The sequence below is a fragment of the Sardina pilchardus genome, chromosome 1 (assembly GCF_963854185.1).
Source record: "Sardina pilchardus chromosome 1, fSarPil1.1, whole genome shotgun sequence".
NCBI lineage: Eukaryota > Metazoa > Chordata > Actinopteri > Clupeiformes > Clupeidae > Sardina > Sardina pilchardus.
The window spans coordinates 4,464,116-4,472,520 of record NC_084994.1 but is presented as its reverse complement, the minus strand read 5'-3'; the positions used below and the strand labels follow the sequence as shown (position 1 = coordinate 4,472,520).

The window sequence follows — 8,405 nt, the reverse complement described above, 5'->3', positions numbered from 1 at the left end:
GGAACTGACTGATATTATATAGACTCATTACATGCAAAGTGAGATATTTCAAGCCTTTATTTGTGATAATATTGATGATGGCTTACAGCTTATTAAAACCCCAGTGGCAAGATAAAATGCTTCGTGAATACTGCCTCTGAGCACTTTCATACCATTGGAGCACTAATGCGAATGCCAAATCAACTTCCTTGTGTATGTTCGTATACTTGGCCAACAAAAGTGATTCCATAAATGATGACCCTGTAATCATCAGCCAATCAAACTTGTGCATGAGTAATGACATCAACCATAGCAACAGAGTTCTTAGGAGTTTCACTTTTCCTTCTTAAGGGATGCTCTAAGTCTAAGCAGCTTTGTGAATATGTTTTAAGACTCTTACCAAACTCCTAGCTAAAAACGTTTAGTGAATACGTTTTAAGACTCCTACTAAACTCCTAGCTAAAAATGTTTAGTGAATACGTTTTAAGACTACTACTAAACTCCTAGCTAAAAACGTTTAGTGTGATTTAGTCTTAGCGGTAAGATAAAGTACTTAGTGAATACAGGCCCAGAAATATTAACCTAACTGTTCAAGTATTTTGGTAACACCTCAGGTTGGCTAAAACAAAAAAGACAGCAACTTTGTTTGTTGTCAAAATAAAAGTCCAACAATCGCAAAGCAGCCTGCTTTGGACTTTTATTTTGACAAGTTTTCGTCGTTTTGTCTTCCACATTCATGAAAGTGAATGTTGAGTCATGTTTCAGTCATGAATGCTTCATGTGCAGTTCATAACAGCTGTTATGAATGTGTTAGGAACGAACCCGTCAAGTAAAGTGTTACCAGTATTTTTCATTGGTTGTTAGTATCAATAATAGTCCCATTTGATTTTTTCTTTACTACAAAAACTTTATTGTAGCAAATTCTAATGTACAAAACTGTACAAAACATTGTACTAACAATGGCACTAACAAATGGTTATAGAGAGAGTGAGATGGAATATGTGAGTAAGACAGAATATGTGAGTGAGACGGAATATTTGTGTGAGTGAGATGGAATATGTGAGACTGAAATGGAATATGTGTGAGTGATATGGAATATGTGTGAGTGAGACGGAATATGTGAGTGAGATGGAATATGTGTGAGTGAGATGGAATATGTGTGAGTGAGATGGAATATGTGTGTGAGTGAGATGGAATATGTGTGAGTGAGATGGAATATGTGAGACTGAAATGGAATATGTGAGTGAGATGGAAAATGTGTGAGTGAGACGGAATGTGTGAGAGTGAGACGGAATATGTGTGAGTGATATGGAATATGTGTGAGTGAGACGGAATATGTGTGAGTGATATGGAATATGTGTGAGTGAGATGGAATATGTGAGAGTGAGATGGAATACGTGTGAGTGAGAGTGAGACTTGGACCATGTCGAGTGGCTTAAAGTCTTAACATTCTGAGAGGTCCTGAATGACAGCGAGAACTCGGAGGTTCATCACACAAAACACTGTGTGAGCGAGCGTGAGACTTGTGTGAGTCAGTGTGAGACTGGTTAGACTTGAAGCCAATCCTGGTCTGAGAGGTCCTGAATCAGGGTGAGAACACGGGGGTTCATGAGCGTGAGACTGATTAGACATGAAGCCAATCCTGGTCTGAGAGGTCCTGAATCAGGGTGAGAACACGGGGGTTCATTTGATGGGATGTGTTGGTCTTCGCCACTTTGGTTCCCTTCTGTGGATTGACTGAATAAAAACACCTTGGGAAACAGAAAGACAAGAGAAAGAGAGAGAGAGAGACTTTAATAATAATGGGGTGGTGCTAGCACAGTGATTAAGGAGCTAGGCTAGCATGTAGTGGTAGTGTAGTGGCTAAGGAGCTAGGTTAGCATGTAGTGGTAGTGTAGTGGCTAAGGAGCTAGGCTAGCATGTAGTGGTAGTGTATTGGCTACGTGGGTGGGGCACACGTGGGTGTGTTTTCTCTGGCGTAAACCTATCGCGGTAACGTTAACTACATCAACGTCTACTGGACTATCCCAACCAAAAAACACGATTTTTCTCCTTCAACACTTGATATGTCGTATTCAAACTATTCTCAATTAAATATAAGGTTGACATGTTATGTAAATCATAGCATTCTTTTTTTATTCACATTTTACAAATCTGTTAAATTAACAAACGATACGTAATGACTCCAAAGCCACTTATAAACGGTGAAATGACCCCAACACCACCACAGCAACTGCTTTATATTTGTTTCAGTTTCAGTAAGTGAATGTGCTAAAAATAACACAATCCAAAGAGACGTACCTCTGCAGAAACTCCAGTGTTAAAATGGTTATTGGTTATTGGTTATGGTTATTGCTATTTGGCAGATGTCTTTGTCCAAAGCGAATTACACAATCCAAAGAGATTTACCTCTGCACAAACTCCAGTATTAAAATGGTTATTGGTTATTGGTTATTGATTTACCTCTGCACAAACTCCAGTGTTGACGCCAGCTTGGCTGGGTAATGAATGTTAAAGCAGAAGTAGGAGCCAAACATCAAGCTGAGGGCCGATGTGAAGCAGGAGATGTTGTCATTCACAATAGTCCGATCCACACTCAGCATAAAGCGGCTTGAGGAAAAACAGTTCTGTCCTTTAAAAAAACAACATCAAAATGTTCAGAATAAAAATAAATAAAATATTAAGGGCATAAAGTTAAACACAGCCTAAAGCAGCTTGAGGAAAACCAGTTCTGTCTTTTAAAACAACAACAACAACAACAATGTATACACAGCAGTGTATTGTGTTTTGGAGTTTGACAAGTGTGGCTGTGTGTGTGTGACAGAGAGAGAGAGAGAGAGAGAGAGAGAGAGAGAGAGAGAGAGAGAGAGAGAGAGAGAGAGAGAGAGTGAGAGATGTGAAAGATGGGAGAGTGTGAGTGTGCGTATGTGTGTGTGTGTGTGTGTGTGAAGAAAAGCTAACGTACCACACACCACTATGGTGAGTCTCAAGCTAACAAGCTAACTTGCCACACACCACTATGGTGGGCGTCGAGCTAACAAGCTAACTTACCACACACCACTATGATGGGCGTCAAGCTAACAAGCTAACAAGCTAACAAGCTAACTTGCCACACAGCACTATGGTGGGCGTCAAGCTAACAAGCTAACGTACCACACACCACTATGGTGAACCTCAAGCTAACAAGCTAACTTACCACACGGCACTATGGTGGGGGTCAAGCTAACAAGCTAACTTGCCACACACTCCTATGGTGAGCCTCAAGCTAACAAGCTAACTTACCACACACCACTATGGTGAGCGTCAAGCTAACAAGCTAACTTACCACATGGCACTATGGTGGGGGTCAAGCTAACAAGCTAACTTACCACACACTCCTATGGTGAGCCTCAAGCTAACAAGCTAACTTACCACACACCACTATGATGGGGGTCAAGCTAACAAGCTAACTTACCACACACTCCTATGGTGAGCCTCAAGCTAACAAGCTAACTTGCCACACAGCACTATGGTGGGCGTCAAGCTAACAAGCTAATGTACCACACACCACTATGGTGGGCGTCAAGCTAACAAGCTAACTTGCCACACACTCCTATGGTGAGCCTCAAGCTAACAAGCTAACTTACCACACACCACTATGGTGAGCGTCAAGCTAACAAGCTAACTTGCCACACACCACTATGGTGAGCCTCAAGCTAACAAGCTAACTTGCCACACACCACTATGGTGAGCCTCAAGCTAACAAGCTAACTTGCCACACACCACTATGGTGAGCCTAACTTGCCACACACCACTATGGTGGGCGTCAAGTTAACAAGCTAACTTACCACACACCACTATGGTGAGCCTCAAGCTAACAAGCTAACTTGCCACACACTACTATGGTGAGCCTCAAGCTAACAAGCTAACTTACCACACGCCACTATGGTGAGCCTCAAGCTAACAAGCTAACTTGCCACACGCCACTATGGTGAGCGTCAAGCTAACAAGCTAACTTACCACACGCCACTATGGTGAGCGTCAAGCTAACAAGCTAACTTACCACACGCCACTATGGTGGGCGTCAAGCTAACAAGCTAACTTGCCACACGCCACTATGGTGGGGGTCAAGCTAACAAGCTAACTTACCACACGGCACTATGGTGGGGGTCAAGCTAACAAGCTAACTTACCACACACCACTATGGTGAGCGTCAAGCTAACAAGCTAACTTACCACACACCACTATGGTGGGGGTCAAGCTAACAAGCTAACTTACCACACACCACTATGGTGAGCCTCAAGCTAACAAGCTAACTTACCACACACTCCTATGGTGAGCCTCAAGCGAACAAGCTAACTTACCACACACTCCTGTGGTGAGCCTCAAGCTAACAAGCTAACTTACCACACACTACAATGGTGGGCGTCAAGGGAACTTGCGTCATCTGCAGCTCCTCTGCCTGGCATGATTCCTCCACATAGCAGAACATCAGGTCTTCCTTTTCGTCAAAGTAGGACAGTAGAAGTAGCACTAGCTCTTTGGCGTCTTCTGTGCAGCCGGTCAGCTCTCCCCTCATCAACCGGAACTTCATTAAAGCTGGCAGGAACTTGCTCTTCTTCACGCCGACAGTTCTCAAGTAGTTCAGGAGTCGTTTGCCCTTCATCTCGACATTCCGAATGAATGTTTCCTTTAGGTCAGCTCCGGTAAGCTCTGTGAAGTGGACTGACATGCCAATTTCGTCGAACCAAAATGGCCACTCTTCCAAGAGGTGTCTGATGTCTTTCCCTTGGTTGACCTGTTTGCGCTGCGAGTAGAAGGTTGACCTCATGAGTCGTTTCACTTCGTCCGGATTTGGATCGGTTTGTAGAGACAGCGTTTTAAGCTTTTCCTTGTTCCGCTGTTGGCTGTCGTCGGTCTCTCCGAGGGGCAGGAGTTTTGGATCCCAGTTGATGCAGCCGTACGTGTCCTGCAGCACGGCTCTCTTTTCCGGAGGAGCTTCATCCGTGTCACACTCACCGGCGTGACATCGTCTTTTCCGTATCTTCGGGGCTGTGTATCGCTTCGCATTCTCAATTCTATTCTGCAGTTGCTTCACAAGGGAGTGGTATCCCGACCCGATCACGTCGCCCTCAAAGACGTCCTGCAGAGACTTCGGGTACTTGGCTACCATCGCCTTGCCCACGTCGGTGACGTTTCGTTTAGTAACGCAGGGTGTTTTGGCCATCATTTCCCGCACTACGATCCTGACCATCTCCCTCCTCATTTGCGGACTCGGACGAGTGTCCGTCTCCAACGCCTGCGTCAGCTCCTCCGGGAATTTCTCCCACGGGACGGGGAACGCGTTGTTCGCCCAGTCTGTGCCAGCGCTCCCGCTTCCGCAGCTGCTGGAGGACGTGGAGGTGGAGCTTCTGGGCGAAGAGAACGGCAAGGACGGGAGACGACCCGATGAGGCCTCGAGAGACGATCCGCTACATTCAAGAGCCTGGCCTTTAAAAAAACACACACAAAAGATGATCATTCAAGAGCCTGGCCTTTAAAAAACACACACAAGAGACGATCCGCTACATTCAAGAGCCTGGCCTTTAAAAAAACACACACAAAAGATGATCATTCAAGAGCCTGGCCTTTAAAAACACACACAAAAGATGATCATTCAAGAGCCTGGCCTTTAAAAACACACACACAAAAGATGAACATTCAAGAGCCTGGCCTTTAAAAACACACACACACACAAAAGATGATCATTCAAGAGCCTGGCCTTTAAAAAACACACAAAAGATGATCTTTCAAGAGTCAAAAACACACATGTAAACAAAAGATTATCAGGGACATAACATTGATGATGATGATGATGATGATGATGATTTTATATTTCAGACCAATTGGTTGCATCATATACTACAAAACTTACATTTCTGTTTCCAGACAGCCACCAGCCTTCGGGCTTGAATAGGTCTTAAGGACGGCAACAAATCCGCCTCCTCAATAAGCTGAAGATCGCCATCGGCCTCCACGCCCAGGGATTGTAAGGTTTCTTTCAGTACGTCTTTTGACTCTTCCGGAAGGTCAGGCAGGACATCGTTAATAGCGGTGCGTAGAAATGTTTCAGTCGTTTCTGCAATTAGTTTTCAAGATTAAAAAAATAGGAACAAAAGTAGTTAAGGCATTTAGTCAAGGAATACTCTACATACATTGTAGTCAGATAAGAAGCATTTTCAATGTGTACATCTGAAAGGATAACATGCCATCACTTTCCTAATATTTCTATTACAGTAATTTCCTGTGTATTAGCCCCATTGTGTATAAGCCACAGGACAGCGTTTTATGGAAGTCAAAAGAAACAAACCCATATTAATACCATATTAACTAACCCCGTGTCTATACTATACTGTATTTCAGTGGAAAAACTGGTATAATTTTCCGAACAGCTGAAATTGCTAAGCACATGTTTTAACTGCATCACTGTAAAAGTTGTGGAAAAAAGTCTTTGACTTGCAGAAGCCGTCTACATCTGGGTCCAGCCGCAAGACTGAGTGGTTTTTAACCCTGAAAGGTGTGAGATTTTGAACATTCAAACATAAGATTTCGTTCCGCAGCATTTCAAGATCCTAGAGTTGTTTCAAATGCCAGGCACATCTCTCAATATAGCTGTGCTTACTCTTAAAAACGCATCATCAATAACCAAGTAACAGGCCCAACCCTAATGTCCGGACTCACAGACTTTGGTGCGAGATCTCGCAAAAATTTTGTAAGGGCTTAGGGCTGTCCCAAGGGCATGTCGAAAGTACACACTTACTGAGCCCTTTCTGTGAGTCTGCATCTGTGCAGACTTCACTAAAGGGAATTACCCACAGTTCAGAGTGTTGTGACATTTACCGCGGAGATCATATGAATCTCCGGAAATTACAAAGGTAAACAGCAGCACGACACGCGTACATGGTGCAAATGTTAGCAACGTCTTTATTATCAAACATCGCCGAGGTACACGTGATCTCGTGAGGTGCTGTCCCAATCCCAAATACCTATCTGAGCCCATGTGGCCTAGAACACTCACTCACCTAGCACCTGAGATCAACTAAGTCTGTGAGTCTTTAGTCCTTAGTCCTCAGGGCTGACATTGGGATTGGGCCACTGTGTTTGGGGTTCAGTGTACACTCAGGAAACAAACTCTTTCTTGAATCAAAATACTCTTGGATTAGAATGGCACCTATGGTTACTGCACTATCTTCCAAATGATCAAAATACTCTTGGATTAGAATGGTTACTGCATTATCTTCCAAATAAAAACCCAACAAAATATCAAGAGAAAACCGGCACAGTTCCAACGTGTTCAAGGTCATTGTCTGAACACAGTAAAACAAGGGATATATAATCAGTGTGCAAGTTTGCCACTGAAAGATAGGCGGCAAGAACTTTGTGGGGTTTTTTTCCCTAGAAGAGCCGAGAGGATTGAACTCTACAGTGTTGCACGTAATCTCCTACGTTTTTTTAGCTATCCTATTGCGTGGAGAGGTCATTTGAAAGACAACCATTTATCCCACCCCTCCGATTGAGCCCTGCTATGGTGAGCTTGTTAGGCTAACGGTTTGTAATGTTCTGTTGCAAAAACAGCAGGCAATCATTATTAGCGTTTCATGGTGAGCTTACCATTGGTGTTCGTATGACTGACTCCTCCTTCAGGTCTTCTGGTAGATGTTCTTGGTCAAAGCAGACTAGCCGGCTAGCCTAGGAACCCAAACGAGCTCTAACTGCTGTCTAGGTTGATAAAGGCAGAGCCTAGCTTGTTTGTAAGTTAAACATAAACGTTTGCAAAAAGTTTTACTAGTATAAGTATTATTATTAGTATAAGTATTAATGTTGGGCACTGATTATTCCCAACATTGACGATCACACGATGACAGACTAGGAACTCACAAGGTTCATAGCTGGGTGTTTTTCAAAGAAATAAAGAAATAGATCAGATGTATTCAATTCATATTTAATGATCAAAAAAGATTGTAATGCCTTTTGGTATTTTCTCCACTGAAAACTATGATTGTTACTCAAAGATTGTTTCATTTTAGATGTTTTTTAGGTCTCTGATCCAACATAGAAGTTTGACATATTTTTGCCATTTTTGTTTAGTCATACTTCATGCACACCAGAAGACCGTGTTGAACAGGTAGGAACAAGCTTTGCGTCCTGATGACGAGTCTACGATAGGAACAAGCTTTGCGTCGTGATGACGAGTCTACGATAGGAACAAGCTTTGCGTCCTGATGACAAGTCTATGATAGGAACAAGCTTTGCGTCGTGATGACGAGTCTACGATAGGAACAAGCTTTGCGTTGTGATGACAAGTCTATGATAGGAACAAGCTTTGCGTTGTGATGACAAGTCTACGATAGGAACAAGCTTTGCGTCCTGATGACAAGTCTATGATAGGAATAAGCTTTGCATTGTGA

At 43.2% G+C, this 8,405-nt stretch overlaps 1 protein-coding gene across 2 annotated transcripts in view; it reads right to left on the bottom strand.

Annotated features, from left to right (window-relative positions):
- Nucleotides 1-951: 951 nt before the first annotated feature.
- Nucleotides 952-8,405, bottom strand: part of LOC134081549 (uncharacterized) — an 18,407-nt gene continuing 10,953 nt past the window's right edge. For both annotated transcript variants that reach the window (XM_062537568.1, XM_062537569.1), the window contains exons 7-10: nt 5,873-6,076; nt 4,366-5,448; nt 2,443-2,611; nt 952-1,730 (exon numbers count right to left, since the gene is read on the bottom strand). In XM_062537568.1, coding sequence (XP_062393552.1) covers nt 1,604-1,730; nt 2,443-2,611; nt 4,366-5,448; nt 5,873-6,076 — 1,583 coding nt within the window. In that variant the 3' untranslated portion in view covers nt 952-1,603. The remainder of the gene's footprint in view (nt 1,731-2,442; nt 2,612-4,365; nt 5,449-5,872; nt 6,077-8,405) is intronic.